The 20,873-nt window shown below is 61.8% G+C and overlaps 2 protein-coding genes across 2 annotated transcripts; both read left to right on the top strand.

Moving 5' to 3' along the window:
• Window positions 1-3,459: 3,459 nt before the first annotated feature.
• Window positions 3,460-7,708, top strand: CCM2L (CCM2 like scaffold protein). Its single transcript, XM_082491224.1, has 10 exons — window positions 3,460-3,552; window positions 3,846-4,013; window positions 4,352-4,435; window positions 4,522-4,705; window positions 5,428-5,882; window positions 5,967-6,102; window positions 6,231-6,294; window positions 6,475-6,622; window positions 6,777-6,915; window positions 7,166-7,708. Exons 1-10 carry the CDS (start codon window positions 3,523-3,525, stop codon window positions 7,444-7,446), a joined length of 1,689 nt encoding a protein of 562 aa, XP_082347350.1. The 5' UTR covers window positions 3,460-3,522; the 3' UTR covers window positions 7,447-7,708.
• Window positions 7,709-10,065: 2,357 nt separating this feature from the next.
• On the top strand, window positions 10,066-20,546 carry HCK (HCK proto-oncogene, Src family tyrosine kinase; the record flags this gene model as incomplete). Its single annotated transcript, XM_082490890.1, has 14 exons — window positions 10,066-10,146; window positions 10,582-10,712; window positions 11,136-11,259; window positions 11,676-11,718; window positions 11,969-12,068; window positions 12,224-12,322; window positions 12,486-12,589; window positions 12,966-13,115; window positions 13,554-13,706; window positions 14,040-14,222; window positions 14,675-14,751; window positions 17,276-17,429; window positions 17,701-17,832; window positions 19,187-20,546. The coding sequence occupies 14 exons, from the start codon at window positions 10,066-10,068 to the stop codon at window positions 19,387-19,389; spliced, it is 1,734 nt and encodes a 577-aa protein (XP_082347016.1). The 3' UTR covers window positions 19,390-20,546.
• Window positions 20,547-20,873: the final 327 nt, after the last annotated feature.

Raw genomic sequence — 20,873 nt, 5'->3', positions numbered from 1 at the left:
GTGGGGCTGGAGCACAGCTGCACTGGGGTGTGCGTGGGGCTCCTGTCACCCCCAGGGAGCTGGGGCAGGGGATAGCCAGGGTCTGACCATCTCACCCATGTCTCCTGCCTCCCCCCTGCCCTGCAATGCCAGCCATGGGGGAGCCTCCTCATCTCCATCCTTGGTCCCCCCCAGCTTGGGGGTGAGCCGTGCCCCCACCCCACAGGGTCCCTGCTGACCTGTGGGGTACAGACCCTGGCCGGGGGAGACCTTCACAGGTGGGCACCAACCTTGCTCCCCCCGGCACTGAGCTGGGACCCCGGCTCCAGCTGGGGTGGCAGGGGGTGGCCGCACCCCATTGTCCCCCCCCATCCCCATGGGAACTGCTTCATCTCATTGGGTTTGTTTTCACCTGAATAGTGACATTTTGTGTGACATTTTCTACCTCCGCTGAGGCCGGGGGAGGCAGGGCCTGGATGGCACTGCTGGAGGGGGGGGGTGCTGGGCTGCTGGCATTCCCGGAGCTCCCCAAAGCGGGATTCACCCCACAGCCATTCTCCCCTCCTGGGTTTGGCATCGCTTCCCACCCGGGAGCGTTTCCATCCATCCCCCCATCAGCATCAGTCCCTTCCTGCTCCCCAGTACAAATGTGAGCTGGGATCCTGCCTTCCCCTGCCTCCCCCCCTGCCTGCCCCTGCCTGCCTAGAGGAGTGGGGCTGCCACGGGCTCCGGGTTTGAATGTGTCCCCTGGTCCTGGCCGGATCCGTCATTGTGCCCCAACCCGAAAGGGCTGTGCTGAATGTACCCTGTTCCCCCCGGGGCAGGGCTTTCCACGCGCGTGTGTGTGTGTGTGTGTGTGTGTGTGCATGTGCGTGTGTGTGCGCGCGCATGTGTGCAGGGGGCTGGCAGGGCTTAGCAGGGCAGGGAGCTGCCGGACCCTGCAGCTCTGCACCACCTCATCCCCTTGTCCCCCGCAACCATGGTCCCTGTGCCTTCCCCACATCCCCCCTGTGCCCCCTGTACCAGCTCTGCAGGGTTGCAGCCGCCCCATGCCGTGGTGCCAAGCCCTGGGCAGGGGAGCATGGGCAACCCCGCACCGGTCCCACCGTGGAACCCCACGAGGAACCGCGCCGGCCGCGGGGAGGGCTGGTGGGGGGGAGCTGCCTGGGAATGGTTCTGGCTGCCGCCCGCCAGGCCGGGACACGGGGTCCCCGAGGGGCGGTGTGGGTGCCCGTCCCCATGGCATGAGGTGCGTGGTGTTGGTGGCATCATGTTGCTTTTGTTTCTCATTTCTCTGTAGCTGGAAGGCCGGGGTGACAGCAGGATGGGGCTGGACGTCACTGGGGTCACTGGTGCTAACTGGTGCTAACTGGAAGCCTCGGAAAAACTTTTGGAGGAGGGCGCAGAGGATGGCTGGGGGTGGGCAGCAGGCCAGGCCCACCGCAACCCGCACCCCTCCTTCACCGCCAGTAAAGGGCAGACCCCAGCAGTGGGTGCTGACCGCGCCAGGGGCAGGACAGGCGCGGGGTGGCTCTGGGGGGAGGGTCTCTTTTCCTCAGGGAAGGTCGGGGGCAGCAGCCGGGGGAGCCAGGCTGGGGCTGGGGCTCACCGTGCAGCCCTCTTGTGGGTGCCCAGGCAGCAGCGGCTCCTTGCCAGGTCCCACTCACGAAGCTGGGAGCCATCAAGGATGGGCCACTTGGGGGACCCGGGAGAGGTGTGGGGTGGCTCCCCTGGCTCCCCCCATCCCCATCCCCTCTCCCTGTCCCCCCAAGGCCAGAGAGGAGCCACTGGCTGGGGCTACCTGCACCCCCCTTCTCCATGCCCTTCACCCTCAGGGTTTGCATGGGGGACCTTGGGGCCACGCTGGCAGGACAGAGGGACACTTTTCTATGCACTCAAGCCACGGTACCCTCAGTCCTGGGCTGCTCCAGGCAGGGGTCTCAGCAGCAGGCAGCACTGAGCTGTGTGGGGGGCACGGGGCAGCCATGGGACCCCATCCTGGTCCCAGAGCTTGGCCACCCTCTTGCCACCCAGTAGGCTGCAGGGGAAGCCAAACCCAGTGTCCCTGTGCTGGTGGCAGCACTGAGACCGCGGCGAGGGGACATGACCTGGGGCCAAGCCAGGTGCTGTGGGATGGGGGAGCTGCAGGGGTGCTCAAGCTCCCACTAGGGATGGGGGTCCTGGGGGGTGGCAGTGGGGCCATCCTGGCTTCAGGGAGCAGGGAGAGGTTTGGGCCAGGGCCATTTGTTCCCAGCGGGGGCTGCTGGGGGGTCTTGGCCACGTCTCCACCCCCCTGGCGCCAGGACCTGGCGGCCGCTGTCACGTACTGTAAATACTCTGTGTGCCACCTTCTTCTCTGGGACCCTCGGCGCGGGCAGGGGGCGAGCGGTAGGCCGTGGTCCGTACCAAGACTTTTTTGTATACCACAAACTTTTTGTATATTTTTAATTTTGCTGCAACATGAGATATTAAATTCATTTCAATAAGCCCTGCCTGCGGGAACCTGTCCTTGCCAGCACCTCCAGCTCGTGCCCTGGGCTCTGCACCAGGGCACAGTGTTGTCCCTCCATCCCGGAGTGCTCGGGGACACTGGGGGATGGAGCAGGGGGACTGCAGCAGTGCTGCCCGTCTGGCGTAGGTGGCCCTGGCTGGTGTTGGTGGCCGGCAGGGAAGGGGTGCACGGGCAGGATGCAGTGTGCCGGGGAGGAAGCCGCTGGACACAGCCCTGTCCCTGTCGCCAGCGCTGCGGGGACAACCTCCTCCCTGCCAGAGGCCCTGATCCCCGGCAGACCCCCAGACCCATGGGGGGGCTCAGGCCCCATGGGCGGCTGTGGGGATGGGCTGTTTGGTGCAGCTGCACAGGCTCCAGCCTGTGCCGTTCCCTGTGCCAGGGTCCCGCGTGGGCTGGGCAGGACAGGGCAGTGAGGGCCGGGACCCCCCCAGCGCTGCCCCACGAGGATGGGGCTGATGTGGGGCTGTGGGGCAGCGGGAAGAGGGGGAGTCCTGTGGCGGCGAGGGGCAGGGGCTGCTCTGCAGCCAGGTTCTGCAGGCGCCCCCAGTCCCAGCCCCAGCCCCTGCTCTGTTCCCACCCCAGCCTACTTCAGCCCCTGCCTCTGCCCAAATCCCAGTACAGTCCCAGCACTAGTTCCAGCCCGGCCCCAGCACCAGTCCCAGTCCGAGCCCCCACTCCAGGCCCATCCCAGCCTACTTCAGCCCAGCCCCAAGTGCCAGCCCAGCCCCACTCATAGTGCCAGCCCCAACCCCAATCACACTCCCAGCCCAGTCCCAATCACACTCCCAGTCCCAGTCCAAGTCCCAGTCCCAGTCTCAATCCAGTCCCAGTCCCAGTCTCAATCCAGTCCCAGTCTCAGTCCTGTCCCAGTCCCAGTCCCAGCCCAGGACAGCCCAGTCCCCGCACCCCCCAGGAGGGGCAGGAACTCACATCCCAGCCGTCCTGGTGGAGTTTCCGACACAGGAAAAGGCAGCGGCGCCGAGCGGGGCGGTGAGGGCGGCCGTGCCTGGAGGCAGCGCCGCAGTCCCACCATGGACTGCGAGGCCAAGAAGGGCAAGAAGGTGTGTGGGCCTGGGGCTGGTGTCCCGGGGGGGCTGGTGGGAGGGTGGGAGCGGGTGAGACACACGGGGATACTGGGACGAGGGGCCCTGCACCCACTCCTGTGGCGCAGCAGGGAGAGGTGGGATCCCCACCCGCTGCACCCCCCTGAACTGCCCAAATGGTGCAAATTTGGGGTCAGCGAGGAGAGGTGACCAGCCCCTCCTCGGGCACTGGGTGCCTGTGGACCCCCTGCATGGGTGACGGGGTTGGGTGCCCGGTGCTGAGGTGTCCCTATGCCCACTCTCCCTCCCAGGGCTTCGTGTCACCCATCAAGCGGCTGGTTTTCCCCAAAGCAGCTCGGAGGCCAGCACTCCGCAGCAGCGTCTACCGGCGGCCACTACACTCCGTGCCCCTCTATCCCCCCGATTACCTGATTGACCCCCAGATCTTACTGCATGACTATGTGGAGAAGGAGGTGAAGGTAAGGGGGTGGGGAGTCCCCAAGGATGCTCAGGGTCACTGTCTGTGCATGACGGGGGTGATGAAGCCACCACACCACACAGAGGGCCACCATCCACGGTGGCCAGGAGGGTCCTGGTCCCCTCCTCCCTGCCTGGGGAGTGGGAAGGTGGGCTGTGGGTGCATGGAGGACCCCCCCATTTGCAGGGTCTCCCTGCACCCCAGGGAAATGCATTCTGCCCATGTGGACATGGGTGCTCTGGAGGAGGCTCTGGGCCATGGGGTGGGGAGGATGCATAGCCCCAGACCCCTGGCCTCAGCCCCCCCAATCTGCCCTGGGTTTTGCCCCCCTTTCCCCAGTTTTTAGGCCACCTGACATGGGTGACAGCCTCCCTGAACCCCTCCAGCCGGGATGAGGTGCTGCAGCTGCTGGACACGGCCAGGGTAAGAGGGGTCCTGGCACCCCTGGTGCACCCCCCCCTACACTGCTGGGTGCCCTCATGTCCCTGGCACTTATTCTGCCCCCACAGCAGCTGAAGGAGCTGCCGCTGCAGACAACGCCAGAGCAGGACAGCATCCTCAGCCTCTCGGCACGCTGCCTCCTGCTCACCTGGCGCGACAACGAGGAGTTGATCCTGCGCATCCCCACCCACGAGATCGCTGCGGCGTCCTACCTGCGCGATGATGCCCTTCACCTCCTCATCCTCAAAACCGGTGCGGGTGTCCGGCTGGGGCCACTGGCTGTGGCACAGCCAACCCCAAGTGCCCAGTGTCACCAGGGCACAGGGGGGCAGAGCCCAGAGGGTTCTGGGGAACGTGCTGGGTCCAGCAGAGGCAGCAGCATGGGCTGAGGTCAAAAGCCCGCACTGGCTCGGCAAAGGGCTCGGCGGAGGTTTGCTTCCCCGGGGCTGCAGGGGGTCACTGCCTCAGGGTCCCCACCATCCCCGCTGTGTAGGGCTCCCCATCCTCTGGGTCCCCACTGTCCCGGCAGGCAGGTCCCAGCTGCAGTCCCAGCCCCGGTTGCTGTTAATGGCAGGAGGAGAGGAGGCTGGAGACAGCAACCCCTGTCCCCCCAGCACATGGAGCCCTGGGGGGGGTGCAAGGGTTCTGGCACTTTAATCAGCAAAGCCGGGCTCAGCTGCCAGCCACAGGCAGGGTCCCCAGAGAAGGGGCTGCACCAGGCTGAGCTCCAGCCTGCACAGGGAGCAGTCCCCTAATCCCCTGCCCTGCTCTCCCCAATCTCCCTGCCTCTCTGCCCCTAATCCCCCTGCCCTAGCCCCACTGTCCCCAACCCGCTGGTACTCCCCATCACGTCCTCCCCCCATCCCTCTGCATCCCACCCAGCCAGTGGGCTGGGGCAGCCAGGGCCTGGGGACCAGGCAGGGTGGGCAGCGCAGCCCCCCTCCCTGATACCCAGTCTCTCCTCGCTGCCGCAGGCCTGGGAGTGGACCCAGTCCCTGCCGGAGCGCACCCCGAGGTGGCCCTGGCCAGTATGCCGGAGGCGTTCCCCGCTGAGAAGCGGCCGGGGGGCTCCTGGCCGGAGAGCGGGCGGCTGGGGGGCCCGATGGAGCGGCGGCACACCATCTGCAGCCTGGACTGGCGGGCGGCACGGGGCGGGCAGGAGGGCCGGCAGGGCGGCAGCCTGGAGCGGCGGCGGGGCGGCAGCTGGGAGCGGCGGCAGCGCGGGCGGCCCTCGGGCAGCTGGGAGCGGCGGCAGCCCTGCGGTGGCAGCTGGGAGCGGCGGCGTACTGGTACCAGTGGTGGCAGCTGGGAGCGTGGTGCCGGTTTTGGCAGCTGGGAGCGGCGGCACGCTGGCAGCAACCCCCTGGACCCCCAGGAACCATGCCCCGATGCCTACTCCAACCTCATCATCCTTGCTGTGCCCAACAGGGTGAGTGGCCTCAGTACACGGCCACTTGCTGGCACATGGTCACCTGCCCACCCATGGTCCCTCCCTTCCTCCCTCCCACCACAGGATGCCGCCGAGGAGTCCTGCGCGCTCATCTGCCAGGTCTTCCAGATCATCTATGGGGACCAGAGCATCGAGTGTGTGGACCGCGCCGGGTTCCACTACACCTCCACACCCACGCGGCCCTGGCTCTCCAGCAGGAGTGAGTGGCTGGGGACAGGCACAGGGACACCGAGCCAAGTGGCACGGGGCTGACGGACAGGGTTGTGGGGGCTAGGAGCCATGGCAGAGTCTTGGTCCCACTCTCAGACCTCAGTTTTCCCTCCCCAGGTGAGAGCTGCCGCACAGACGGGACGTATGGCTACGACGCCGACTTCAGCTGCTGCAGCTCCTTGTGAGTCTGGCTCCCCCCAAGGTGCCCCCGCACGGGGGTGGGTGCCCCAGCCCCAGGGTGGGTGCCTGTTCTGGCTGCAGAGATGCCCCAGCCCTGCTGGACGGTGGGTGCTGTGCAGCACAGGGGGGTAGGTGGGCACACGAGGGGTGCCGGCACCCACTGACCCCCGTCCTCTTGCAGCAACGGCTCCCACGAGACCTTCGAAGCATATTACAGTGGCGCCTCCTCGCCCTCCTTCCACCGGTCCCACCACAGCCTGGCCACCGCCTGCAGCGGCAGCGACCAGAGCGGCGCGGGGCTGGAGCAGCTGCAGGACTACATGGTCACGGTGCGGGGATGGGGACAGGCGAGGGACCCTGCGAGGAGCCCTGGGCAGCTCTGAGCCCTCCGCACCAGGGAGCAGCCAGCAGGGTGCAGAGTGGGGGGCCAGACCTGTGCACAGCTGGTGTCCCCAGTCCTGACCTGTCCCTGTGTCCCCGCAGCTGCGCAACAAGCTGTCACCGCAGGAGATCCAGCAGTTTGCCGTCCTGCTCCGCGAGTACCGCCTGGGCACACCGGTGCAGGAGTACTGCGGGGAGCTCCTGCGCCTCTACGGGGACCGCAGGAAATTCCTTCTCCTGGGTGAGTGTCTGGGCTCCCACTGCAGCCACCCTGTGTCACTGGGTCACCCTAGTGATATCCGTGCATCTCTTGGGGACAGGGTGCTGGACGTGCTCTGGGGGGTGTTGGGACCTCGCTGCTTGCTGGGAATGGGATGGGATGAGTCCCCCCCAAGCAGCCGGTGGGGCTGGCTGGCATCATGCCCCAGCACTGCCCACCCGGGTAGGGGGACCCTGAGATTCACAGTGCTGGCTCATGGTGCCCATGGCAGGAATGAGGCCCTTCATCCCCGACCAAGACATAGGGTACTTTGAGACCTTCCTGGAGAGCATTGGCATCCGGGAGGGTGGGATCCTCACCGACAGTTTCGGCCGCATCAAGCGCAGCATGAGCAACACATCAGCCTCGGCTGTGCGCAGCTACGACAGCTGGTCCCTGCGCTCTGAGTCCGAGTCCTTCAACCGCATGATCACGGACATCACCCACGACATTGAGGCACTGGCACGGGATGAGGAAGAGGAGGAGGAGGAGGAAGAGGACAACTACCTGTGAGAAAGTGCCGAACCCTGGTGGTCCCCATCCAGCGCACTGATGCGGTGCTGCACCTCCAAGACCAGACTTGCCAAGTGCCCGGCTCTGCCCCAGTCCCTGGGACAGGGGATGCTGTCCCCCTGTTTGTCACCATGGGATGGGACAGGGGCTCTGCACTGCCCTGGCAGCTCTCGACAGGGCTGACAGCACCACAGGGCAGCCATGGCAGAGGGGGAGCTCCTGGCTGGCAACACCATGTGCTGTAATTTCTGCAGATTGCAATTATACACTGGCGCTGGGAGTGGAGCAGGTCCTTCCTTGGGGAAAGGCCATGCCAGGGTGTGGGGGCGGCTGTGGTGGGGGGCAAGCTGGGGGGGGGAGGGGGCAGGGGAGCTGCTTGCAGCCATCCCAGGCACTGGGTACCCTGTCCACTGTGGTACCACATGCAGGTCACTCCCAGTCAGGGAGCTCCCAGCTGTGCCAGGCTGGCCCAGAGTGACAATCCTGGCAGTGTGGGACCCCAGAGAACTCACAGCAACGTGGGAAGCCAGCGAGGGTGCGCTGGGATGGAGGGGCTGGTGGCCAGAGCTGACCTGGGGGCTGGGGGACGCTGAAATGCAGGCCATGCCATGGGCAGCCATCCCCCGTTCCTGTGAGTGGTGTCCCCGCGACACCCGGCCAGCTGCGGGGCCTCCTGTGTTTCACAAAAGGAAGTTCCTGTCCCGGGACTGGGTTCCTGCAGCCCTCCTGCTGCCGAGGGACGGGGCCGCAGTCCCCACTGGCCAGCTGGCCCCTGGCCACTGTCCTATGGCCAATGGCCCATGGCCCATGGGCCCCAGCTGATGGCCCCCAGCCACTGTCCCATAGCCAATGTACCCTGACCAATGTCCCCCGGCCACCATCCCTTAGCGGGGGCTGTGGGACAGCACTTACACCCCAAGGCCCATGCATGGGCAGGCAGATGTTTGGGTTAACAATGGCAACTTATTTTTCCTCTTAAAAAATTTACATATGCAAATCCTCATGCAGTCAAGGCTCTCGCCGCCCTGGCTATTTCCTCTGCTGCTCCTGAGGCAGAGCAGGGGCTGGGCCCGGCCGTGGCTCCCCACGGTGGTCAGTGTCAAAGCAGAGCTGCAGGTCCCCATCCCAAATCTTTGCTGCTGCTGTCCCCATCCCAAATCCAGGGATGCTCTGGGTGAGCCAGAGCAAAGGCTGGAGCACCAGGGGACTGGAGAGGGGACCTGGGAGGAACTTTGGCACGGGAACACCAGGGCCAAAAGAGACACAGCAAAGCCCATGGCCCCCCCAGCTTCTCCAAGCTGGACTGCGTGGCGCAGGTGCCATGCCCTGCACTCCCTCATGCCCTGCACCCTGTCACAAGCAGTGCTGAGCACTGGGGTTTCCTCTTTTCTTCTCCCTGGAGATGGAGAACCAGGCTCACACTGTGGCCACTGCTGCTCTCACCCTGAGCCCCCCCACTGCCACCCGCGGCGCTGTGCAGGCAAGAAAACAACCCTGGGGACCACGGGTGGAGAGGAGGGCTCTGGCACCCATCGGGAGGATGTAAAGACGACCCCGACGGCAGACGGGCCTGGATGTCCCTTCAGGCAGCATGGGTGCCCTGGAAAACTGATTCTGCTGCCTTCGAACCATGGGGGTCCCGCTGGGACAGGGAGGTCCTGTTCGGTGTGTAATGGGGGTCCCTGCTCCCATCCCGGTTTGGGCAGCCTGGGGCCCGTACAGGGAGGTATTGGCCATGCCCGCCCCGTCGGGGGGTCCCGCGGCACCGGGACGGCACTGAGGGGGCGGGGCCTTACGGGGAGGGGGCGTGGTCTTACCGGGAGGGGCGGCGGGGGCGCAGCCGGGCAGCGCACAGCGGCAGCAGCAGCCGCGGCTCCGGAATCGGGATCGGGACCGGGACGTGTCCTGGGACGGCGGGGAAGGTGAGAGTGGAGCGGAGCCGTGCGCGGAGCGCCGAGGGCGGCGGGGCCGGACGGGGGAGTGCCGGTGCTGGTCCCGGGCAGAGCAGTCAGTCAGTCGGTCGGTCGGTCGGTCGGTCGGTCCTTGCCCCGGGCCAGCCGCCGCTGCCTCGGTCCCGCTCCGTGCCGGCCGCGTCCCGGCCCCGCTCGGTGCAGCAGCTCCTGGGTGCCCCGGGGGGAGGTGATGCCGGGGTGTCCCGGGGGGGCACGGTGCACTCCCGGGGAGGTGATCCCTGCCAGTGGCCTTGCAGGGGCTGTCAGGGACCTGCCACCGCCTGCCCTGCCAGTGAGGGCACGGGGCAGCGAGGGCACGGGGCCATAGGCAGCCGTGCTCTCGCAGTGATGGGCTCACCCCATCCCGCCTGGTCCACACGGCTGGTGACAGCCACACGGGCTATGGGACATAGGTCTCTGGGCTGGGACACAGCAGGAACGGCTGCTCCCACCAGCATTCCCTGTGCTGGCAGGTCTCAGTGCTGTATCACAGGAGCTGTGGGAAAGCCATGGCCACCTGGTCACTGTGTGTGGTGGTGCGCTGGGATGCCATGGGGCTGGGTGGCTGTGGGATGCTTGGACCCCCTGGAGGTGTTTGAGATTTGTAGGGCCGAATGCTGCAATCCGGTGTGGGACAGGCAGAGCAAATACCTGCTGTGGTGCCAGCATGGACCGTGGCTGGGTTTCAGCCAGGGGCTCCATGGCTTTGCCAGTGGCCGGTCCCAAGCCTGAGCCTGGGGCACTCCTGGTGAGGAGGACATACTGTTTGGGGCTGCTGCTGCTGCTCCTGCTCTGCCCTGGGCAACAGGGCCAGCTGAGGCTTTGGCATTCTTGGAAGGATAAGGAGTGACCATGAGGTGGCTGGGAGGTGAACAGCGATGTCCCTCGAGGGTCATGGGAGCGAGGCAGTGCTGCTGGTGCCTGGCTGCTCCCTGACCAAGGCCAGTGGTGCCATGCATATCATGGGGCCCCGCTGAGCCCTGAGCTTCCTCCTTTGCTGTCACCGCCGACACCTTCTCCTTTCTCTGTGCCGAGGTCTCCCCCGGACAAGGGAAGTGCCTTTGCGGGGGGTTTCCCCTACACTTGCTGCTTCTTGCAGCACATTTTCCTGCTGATGTTTCTTGGGAAGCTGGAGAAAGTTGAGCGTCTGCATTAGCCCTGGGCTGGTGCCTGTTTGAGGCAGTTCCGCCCTGGGAAAGAGCAGCCAGGGAGTGCAGTGGAGAGCAGTGACCCACAGCAACACGGGGGCCACAACCACACTGAGGGACAAGGGGACCACGAGCACCAGTGGTGCTGGGCAGGGGGCCCCGAGCCGTGGGGAAACCCCTCCATGACAGGGGTCCTGCACTGCAAAGACGCTCTTCCCCACCACAATGCTGAGTGCCTGTACCCCCAGCTGGGAAAAGCCTTTTGGGGAAGGGCTGTGAAGCTGCTCCAATGGCAGCTGCCATCACCTGCCCAAAATTTGCCTCCTGTGACTTCACCTTTCTCTGCACCAGGAGATCCCTTTTCCTTTACACCTTGCTGGGTGCCCCGGTGCCCCATGGCTGCCACCCACCTCAACTCTGACATGGGAGTGGAGCCCTCTCTGCCCATGGCAGTGCAGCTGGGTGGGCATCGCAGCACCGTGTCATGTGCCGGCGCCATGCTGTGCCCGGCAGGAGCTGCTGGGAGCGGGGCTGGAGTGGGGCTTTTGCCTCTGTCGCAATGGCTTCACTTCCCCTCCTTTGGCTGCAGGATGGGTTGCGTGAAGTCGAAGGAAGCTGCCGTCCAAGAGAAGATGATAAAAACCGACCCCGACCCTGGCCCCAGCTTCCAGCAGGGCCACTATGTGAAGGACCCCACTGCCACCAACAGGAGGGTGAGTGGCACCTGCCGGGCAAGTCAGGAGGCACAGGACTGAGCCAGCCGCTCTCCTCGCTGGAGCTGCCTGCACCCGAAAGCGGGGCCAGCTGTGGGTGCTGGCAGCGCCCATGACCTGGGGCAGAGGGCTTGGCCATGGGATGGGAGCCCAGCCCATGCTGGAGCAAATCACAGAGGGAACCTGATGGGTGGGAATCAAGGAACTGCAGAAAAAAGGAGAGAAAAATGAAGGTGTTGGGAGGGGACAGAGATGCTGGTGCTGGGCAGGTTGTGTTGGGCAGTGCCAGCACTGCTCCTCGGGTGCCCTCCTGTCCCTGCTACTGGGGACTGGCACAACGGTGGGGCCGAGACCCCCATGGGGTACAAGTCTCTGCCACCCGCAACATCACTCTCTGGTTCTGTCCCACTTTCCAGAACAATAATGTCCCCAGCGTGGCCGTGTCCCCACCTGAAGATGGTAGGTACAGGGGGGGCTGCAAGTGGGTGCACAAGGTGGGAGCATGTGGGGGAGCATGGCCGGGTTCTATCCAGCCTGGATTAAACGCTGCTGGCCCTGGCAGGACAGGAGCTCTGGGCCATGGCATGATGAAGATGGAGGTGCTGGGTGCTACAGGGGTCCTGGCCGGAGTCCTGGCTGCATATGGCAGGGTGGGTAGGCGCCCCATCCCAGCACGGGGAGGGGTGACCAGGAAGCTCCCTTGCCGCAGGCTCAGGGGACAACGTGGTGCTGGCGCTCTATGACTACGAGGCGATGCACACTGGGGACCTGAGCTTCCAGAAAGGGGAACGGCTCAAGGTGCTGGAGGAGTAAGTGCTGCTGGTGTCCCCCTTCGACAGGGTCTCCTGAAGGCTTGCCTGGCCCTGCTGTTTGGTTTTTTTTTTTTCTGGAATTTGCCCCTGGAGGAGCCAGAGGTGCCTGGTGTTGGGTGCCGTGGCCTGACCCGATGCCATCTCTGTCACAGGTCGGGGGAGTGGTGGCAGGCACGGTCATTGGCGACGGGGTGTGAAGGCTTCATCCCCAGCAACTACGTTGCCCGAGCTGACTCACTGGAGACAGAGGAGTGAGTCCATCCCTCAAGGGCACATCCAGGCTATGTGGTCCCATGCTCCCCCACCGCGGCTGTCCCCACTCCTGCCGCATGTCCTGCCCCCAACCCTGACCCACACCAGCCTTAGCTCCCTCAGCTCCAGCAGCATTCGTTGGTTCCTTTATTTCTGCTGCAGGTGGTTTTTCAAGGGCATCAGCCGTAAGGACGCAGAGCGGCAGCTCCTTGGCCCCGGGAACCTGATCGGGTCCTTCATGATACGGGACAGCGAGACCACGAAAGGTCTGGAGGGGTTCCCGCTGTGGGAGATGCCTGCCCAGCCTGGGGGCTCTGCTTTGCTGCGGGGCAGGGACACTTGCATGCTCCTGCAAGTGTCCCCAAAAGAGCCCACGGTGCTACCACATGTCTGAGCCTGGTGGTGGGGACAGGGGGGACATGCCCCTTTGCGGCTGCTTTCGCTGTTTGGGGTGCAGGCGTAGCTGGTCTCGTGCCTGGGGCCGAGGGTGCGGTGGCAGCACGGTGAGGATGGGGGCTGCAGTGGTGGCTTTGCCGGGCAATGGCACCACACATGCCATGAGCATGGGATGGCCAGTCGCAGCAGGGATGTGCCCTGTGCACGGGCGCTGGCAGCTCACCCAGCTCACCCCTCCCCGAACAGGCTGCTACTCGCTGTCGGTGCGGGACGGGGACGACCTGCAGGGCGGCACGGTGAAGCATTACAAGATCCGGATGCTGGATAACGGCGGCTTCTACATCTCCCCACGCAGCAGCTTCGATACACTGCAGGAGCTGGTCCAGTACTACAAGGGTGAGCCCCGGGGTGTCTGGCTCCCCCGCCCTGCACAGGGTTTTGGCCCCAAGCTGAGCAGCCACCGGGCAGCCAGGGCTGTGCATTGGCCGAGGGGCTCCTGCCCCCACTGCGGCTCTGGCTGTGACATGCAGTAACTCCCAGACCTTCCCCTGGCGCAGTGCACAGCTTGCTGGCCATCACAGCTGTGGGTGTTGGTATCCCCAAATGCCCACAGTGCCCAGGACTCCCCCTGGTGCAGTAATGCCTGGCGGGACAGACAGATGCCAGCAGGGCTGGGCTGTGATGGCCAGTGTCTGACATGTCCCCAGTGTTTGCAATGGGATGCGTGGTGCCAGGACGTGCCCCGCAGCCACAGAGGCTGTCATGGGCTCCGCTTCAAAGCACAAATCGGCCAGTGAGACAGGCCGGCTGACGGCTCTCGGCTCTCCCCGGCAGGGCAGAGCGACGGGCTGTGCCAGAAGCTCACCTACCCCTGCTGCGTGCCCAAACCGCAGAAGCCCTGGGAGAAAGATGCCTGGGAGATCCCTCGGGAGTCACTGAGGCTGGAGAAGAAGCTGGGAGCTGGGCAGTTTGGAGAAGTGTGGATGGGTGAGAGTGAGGGGGAGGCAGCTGGGAGGAAGATGAAGGTGATGGTGGAGGAGGAAGGGTGAGGGATGGGAGAGGAGGTGGAGGGACGGTAGACTGAAAGAGACAAGGAGGGAGCAATCTGGAGGAGGAGAATGGGGAAATGGAGGTAGCCCTGACCTTAATGTAGGGACTGCTCGGGGCTGGGTGCATGGTGACAGCCCTGGGCTGCACATGGTCTCCAACCCTCATGCAGCAGCTCAGTCTGCAGGAGTGGGTGCTTTGGCTCCAAAATCCAGCGCTCCCAGTGCCTGGGCACTGGGCAGGCTGGGAATGGTCTGTTGTGCCTCCCCGCAGCTACCTATAACAAGCACACCAAGGTGGCGGTGAAGACGATGAAGCCAGGCAGCATGTCCGTGGACGCCTTCCTGGAGGAGGCGAACCTGATGAAGACACTGCAGCACGACAAGCTGGTGAAGCTGCACGCGGTTGTCACCAAGGAGGAGCCCATCTACATCATCACTGAGTTCATGGAGAAAGGTGCTGCCCGTGCCCCTGTGTGGTCACCACAGGCCAGGCCAGGCAGCGGTACCCGGGTGCCCCGGGGATGGTGCAGGATCAGCCCTCCTGCATCCCTGGGGTTGGTCGTGGGCTCTGCACCGGCTGCCGGGGCACTGGGAGCAGAGCTGGCTCCTGACACTGTGTGTCCGAGCATTCTGGGGCAGGATGCTGGACAGCAGGATGCAGGTGGCAGCCCTGGGAGATGGAGGGATGGGGGGCAGATGAGGAAAAGTGCTCCACAAGGCAGGAGGGAGCCTGCAGTGAGGCTTGCTCCTCCGCGCAATCCATGGGAGTGGGGTGGGGGGGTCAGGCATGTTTCCTGAGTCCCCGCATCATGCTCGGCTCCCTGGGACCCTGTGCTGCCCACAGGACCCGTACCACCCCAAGGGTGGGTGCAGGCTGTCAGCCCCGGCACCCTTCCCTGTCCACAGGGAGCTTGCTGGATTTCCTGAAGAGTGATGAGGGGAAAATGCAGCCGCTCCCGAAGCTGATCGACTTCTCTGCCCAGGTGAGGAGGGTGCAGACCTTCCCCAGCTCCCCTCTCCCGCTCCCCCTTGCCCCTGAGAAGGATGAGCGGGGCGATGAAGGAGCCCAAGACCTTACCTGGGACTTGGGCAGTGCCTTGTTTGAACAGGCAAAAACAGGGGGTGGAGGGGATGCAGGAAAGGACCTGGTGAGGTTTCCCTGCGGTGCTGCCCTCGCACCCAGTGGGCAGCCTGCTGCCTGCTCGCCCCGCGGGTCAAGCTGCCTGAAACATAGCAGGTGTGTGTGAAAGGAGAAGTGGTGGCTTCCTCCCTGCGAGCCTGTTAACTGCAGCACGGAGTCCCTTGCCGGAGCCGCACAGAGCCCGGGGTTTTTTTGGCCAGGCTGCTCGTACGGAGGATCCAGGAAATCCATGTCTTCTAAGGCTGCTGTGGTTTCTGCAGCCCTCACAGCCCGCAGTGCCGTTGTGTTTTGTGGAAGTCGTGGAGGGTGAGGGTTGGAGCTTGTTTTCACTGCTCACGTTCACACAGTCCTTTCTCCGGGACGTGCCCATGGTGGTCGGCGTGGCCTGTCTGAGCCCACAGCTCCCCGGGGAGCAGCCATGGCAAAGCTATCGATTTCTATCCATCGCTTCTGATGTGATAGTTACCTGCAAACAACACGCTCTGTGCGATAGAGCCTCATCTGCAAATTTGGCAAAAGCCCCACAAAGCCACGCATGGCCGCACGCCCACCCTGTGCCACCCTGGCACCAGCTGCGGTGCTCCAGGGCAGCGTCTTACACCCGCTCGAGCCGTGCCCCTGGGCAAGGACCCACTTAGAGCTGTGTCAGCGTTCAGCTCCGTGGGCTTAATAGGAAATCCACAGCAGGACTGTTTTGCTTTATTCACAGTGCCTGGGAGGTTGAGATGGGCACAGTTTCTAGGAGGGAGCGTAGCGTGTTATGTTACCCCACAGGAATGCCTACGGGAGGTTTGTGGTTCATTAGAATCATCTACCTGCCAAGGGGCTGTCATGGGTTGTGGGAAGGCAGCTGGAGAGGCGGGAGTACTCAGTGAAAATAATTTTGGGGATATTTTCAGGAGCGGATTTTGAGTACAGCTGAACGTGCTGTTATACGTCTAGCTTCATGTGTGCAATCATTTGTGCAACCACTGTCTTGTCCCTGCTGCTTCTGCGGTGTCCCCAGATGCTGGCCAAATCCAGGGACCCTTTGAGCCAAGCTTGGTACCACTAAGAAATAATTTGTAGAGGTACCTGTGCAACAGGAACGCCAGGACAGGAGCCCAGAGCCCAGGAGCTTAGACCAGGTCACTGGCTACTCCAGCCGGCTGCGCCAGGGTCTGCTGATCAGCTGTGCGCTCGTGCACGCCATCTGTTCCCAGCAAGCTGGCTCTTACAAACCGCCCGGCTTGGCTCCGTGGCTCGGAGTGGCTGCTTTCGGCAGCACCGAGAAGCAAAGGCTGAAGTGCTTTCATGTGCAGGCAGCAGGCGTGCAGGCAGGCAGGCAGCTCACAAGCCTGGCGCCCAGGTTTGTGCTGGGGCTGAGTCACTGTGAGCAAAACTGCGCGTGTGGTCACGGAAATAATCCTTCCGCTCTTGCAGTGCTTGTTTACTTCTGTATTTTGCGTGAAGCACCGTGAGCTACTGTCCTTTACCCTGGCCCACCTTGTGCGGGTGTGACAGGGATGGGGGAGAGTGTCCCCTCTGGCTGCTCTGGCCCCTTCCCTTCTCAGATGCTGGTAGCATCCAGGCATGGGATAATTTGGCACAAATCTAGGGTTTGGTCATGCTCACACCAGGTCATCGCTGCGTTGATTGGGACTAATAGCTGCACACACAGCCACAGCTGCTGAGCGCAGAGAGTTCAGAAGACGGAGTCGGGGGGGGGGATCTTCAAGGGTTGTCACAGCCCCCGGACAGGGAGCAGGACGGACTCTTCATAAACTAGTCTTGAAGACTGCAGGCATCTCCCCACCCTCCTTAGGGAGACCCACCACAGTGCTTCTTTGTCCTCACCGAGGAAGCTCCGCAATGCTGCCTGACCCTCTGCAGCAATTAAAGTCCATTTGTTGTTGCCTTAGTAGAGAGAGAGGATAGTTTATTCCCTGCTTCCCCCGAGCAGTTGTTGAGGTATTTGGAGACTGGTCTCACATCTTCTCTGAACAGAGAATGATTTACTCCACATCTGCATGGTTAGAGATGAAGCAGTTGTACCTTGGCCTATGGGCATCAACTGACACTTGCTCGTGAGCATGCCAGCTCCTCAGATGTTCTCGCTGTTTTTCTCATGCGTGGGCTTAAATGGGTCATATTGGGCTGGTCACGCAAACCCCGACTTCTTCTGCAAGGGATTCCCTGCACGGAGAGTGGTTCCCACGCAGGAGAGTCAGTCACATCTCCTCCTGTGACTCAGCCTCCTTTCACCCCCTTTCCAAGCAATGGCCAGAAGCAGTTAACCTCTTTCCATTCCTGGTAACAGTCACGCTGGGGCGGTTGTGTTATTTCAAACAGCCTCTTTGCATTTTTCTCTTTCCTCTTTTTTACAGATTGCAGAAGGGATGGCTTTTATTGAGAAGAGGAACTACATCCACAGAGACCTGAGAGCTGCCAATATTCTGGTGTCGGCAATACTAGTGTGCAAGATTGCAGACTTTGGACTGGCCAGAGTCATTGAAGACGATGAGTACACGGCCCGGGAAGGTGTGGGAGCTGCTGGGGGGTGTACGGTCACTTTCTGAGGTCGTGAAGGGTTGTGGGATTCCCTTAGAGCCACTTATCAATGTGTCATCTTGGTGGCAAGGACCCTGGGAGAGACGTGCTTTGTAAACGGGCAGAGGAGGGAAGCTCCTCTCATTTGCATCGCTTCACATCTTCCTCTTCTGTTTGTTTGTTTCTCGTTTCCCATATTTCACCACCACATACTCAGCATTTGAGTTAGAGCCCATGTTTCCCATTGGATCTCTTTGTCCAGGTGCCAAGTTTCCCATTAAATGGACTGCACCAGAAGCTATCAACTACGGATCTTTCACTATAAAATCAGACATCTGGTCCTTCGGGATCCTCCTGACTGAGATCATTACCTACGGGCGCATCCCATACCCAGGTAAGGATACGCCTCCTCTGATCCAGCTCCAAAAGACATGCTTCACCTTCTGGGTCCCATCCATGGCATCTGTTTCTCCATGAAGTTAGATTGCTGAAAACAAAGGCAATGGTGAGAAATCTGAATCTCACACTGGGAGCAGAGCTCAAAGATGGTAGCACAAGGTCTCAAGATGGCAATTCTGTCTGTGAGCCATGGAAAGGAGCCCAGAGCACAAGACAGTCTCTGAGCAGTCTGCACCACTCATTTAGCTACATCTGTTTGGACAAGAGCTCACCTGGGATGGACAATTATGAAGGTTTTCTCCCTGGGAGTCCACAGTGGACATCAGCTGCTTTTACTGACCTGAAATCCATGCTGATGTGACATGAGCCCCCTCTTCTCTCTTTCCACAAAGCAGAGCTGGGACATCTCCTCTGGGGAGCCCATGAAATCAGTCCAGGCAGTGATGACTTTGGAGTCCCCATTGCTTTGGGGAGAAGGGCAGCTACTCTATATACTGCCTTGGGGCTGATCCTGCAAGGAGGTCCAGAGCTCCTCCAACTGTATGGGAAACCAAAAGCAGTCTGGACCTCTAAAAGATCTCGTCTCTCTGTTTCTAAAATAGAAGATCATGTTTTTAATGGGAGAGGATAATTGACTTGCCCCAGGCCGTACTGCATGTCCCTGGGAAAGCAGGTATCACATACCACAGATTCCTGGCTCACGGGTTTGTGTCACAGCACTACCCTGTGGTTTTCTGCCTCCTGCAGATTAAGCATGTTTGGAAGCAGCACATCAGTTCAGGGCTGACAGCTGGGCCAGGTGTTTTAGGGAAGGCTCAAACAATCTGTGAATTGTCATCGTTAGGAACCATTCTGTATTTTATACTAATTGTTTCTTTGGTACCTTTTTTCCATGGGAAATTATTCTGTACAAGAAGACTAAATGTTGCCGCAAACTGACCATGAAGGATGTGGACTGGCATAAAGGGTGGTTGGGGAAGGAACAATTCTGCCATCACATTTATTTTTAGCAGTGACACTAGAAAGAATGGCTCATTAAAGACTCAGCAGATGTAGAAGTGTAGCCTTTATTTTGCGGAAATTTATACAAAACAATTACAATTCCCATCTGATCTGCTCAACTGGGTTACAAAACTGCATGCGACAACTAACTCAGCATCTCAGTTGTTCACGTGTTTCCCTGACTGGGAGTAGGATCTCCCCCTTCCCAGCCCCTCTAACTTGTCTTAAAAGGTAAACCTTGCTAGTGCCATTGCCTACAGGGTGAGTAGTTTGGGGTTTGAGTGTTTTTTGCCTTTTAAAGAAATCAGTGATAAACTATGAAACGTTCACCTGCCCTGTTTCTCCAGGGATGTCAAGCGTGGAGGTGATCAGGGCCCTGGAGCATGGGTACCGAATGCCCCGCACAGAGAACTGCCCCGAGGAGCTGTATGACATCATGATGAGATGCTGGAAGATCAAACCAGAGGATCGTCCCACCTTCGAGTACACGCAGAGTGTTTTGGAGGATTTCTTTACCGCAACAGAGAGCCAGTATCAGCAGCAGCCATAATGCAGGACGCTTGGTGAAGACAGCAAATACCTCACACTATGCCCGCCGTGTTAGCACATGCACCCTGCTCTCCCCTGTCCCACTCGTGATCTGCCTGCGCACGCCTTCCTCTGCTAGCCTGGCCCAGGACCCAGAGCCTTCTGGTGTAGCTGGGCTGGAAGCAGGGGCAGGAGGAAGCCACGCTCAGGCCAGCCCTCCCGGGCTGCCGGACGGAGGGAGAAATGATGCAGGGCTGTGCCTTTTACACGTGCCTGAGTGCCTGCGAGGCAGCTGCTCCAAGCGGCACTGGCCGGATAGTGGTTGTCTGCACCGGCAGCACGGTGCAAGGAGGGCTGGGGCTGGGCCTGTTTCAACTACAAACTTATTATTATTTTTTTTACTCCTTCTGAGATCTTATCATGCTGTTTTGCAAAAGTAGGTGCTTTAGCTGCAACGGCCTCAGCGAAATGCTGTTACACTCCGGCTGTGCTGTGCAGTGCCCACACCTCCCGCTCCCTGCGTGTTGGGGAAATCCCAGTGGATTCCAATATGGGCATGCTGCCATGCAGCACATCAGGTTGTCCTCGATGCAGGATCCTGGGTTTTAAATGTCAAGTGTCACAGAAACATGTTTCTCTCCTCACCCACCTTCTGAATATTTTTCGTGCTACCTTGCTCTGCAGAGTGCAAGTTTTGGCGAGGCTGTGCCTGCGAGTTGGGCAGCGTGTGCCACAGGGTACAGACAGGCACAGATGGTGCTCTATAAGGCAGTCCCCGGATGGATCTTCCCCCAGCTTGCCCGAGGAGGAACTTCTCCAGCCACGGGCAGCCCTAAGGTGGCCCCGGCCCGAGGAGCCCCCTCCCTCCGTGGCAAAGCCCAGCTGCTCCGCTCGTGGGTCAGAGTTAACATCTACTGGGGCACGTGCAGCATCATCAACAAGCCTCATTCCTTGCACACTCATTTCACATTGTTATTTTTAGTATTTAATGATGGGTTATTTGGGGAAAAGGAGGAAGCAGTATTTTTTTTAAGACTGCCCTGTACCTCTTACAGCAGGGAGCTTCTAGGCCTGTGGTTATATTTTCCTCATAAAAAGAGGCAAACTCCGTTGCTTCTGTGCTATTATATCGGGTTTGGAAGCTTCTTTTTGTAATCGATAAAGTATTTATAAACCTCTCGTCTTTCGGCTCTCCTCACGTTCCCCAGCCCGGGCGGGGGGGGACGTGGATGGGGCGAGGCCGGGGGCTCGGAGCAGGCCCGCAGGCCCGGGCGGCCCGTGCACCAGGGAGGGTCGCACCGGACGGACCGAGCCAGGCCGTTCCGGTCCTCCCTGCCCCTCCGCCGCAGCGCCCGCACCGAGCGTGGCGCCCGCGGCGTCGCGCCCGCCCTCAACGCAAAAGGCCGCTGCCCTCAGCAAAGATGGCGGCGCGGACTGCCCCTTCCCCAGCCGGCAGCGCGGAGCCCCGTCGCCCGGCCCAGCCCCGGCCGGCCGAGGCCGCTGTCG

The sequence above is a fragment of the Vanellus vanellus genome (genome assembly GCF_965231255.1).
Source record: "Vanellus vanellus genome assembly, chromosome: 15".
Lineage (NCBI taxonomy): Eukaryota > Metazoa > Chordata > Aves > Charadriiformes > Charadriidae > Vanellus > Vanellus vanellus.
The sequence above is the reverse complement of the archived record's forward strand: the minus strand, read 5'-3'. Positions and strand labels throughout refer to the sequence as shown.

What these genes read in the sequence shown, in the direction of transcription:
- CCM2L (XM_082491224.1), top strand. Translation starts at nt 3,523, where the DNA reads ATGGACTGCGAGGCCAAGAAGGGCAAGAAG. An exon ending in AGCTGCTGGACACGGCCAGG is followed by an intron (nt 4,436 to 4,521) that starts GTAAGAGGGGTC and finishes CTGCCCCCACAG; the next exon opens with CAGCTGAAGGAGCTGCCGCT. An exon ending in TTCAGCTGCTGCAGCTCCTT is followed by an intron (nt 6,295 to 6,474) that starts GTGAGTCTGGCT and finishes GTCCTCTTGCAG; the next exon opens with CAACGGCTCCCACGAGACCT.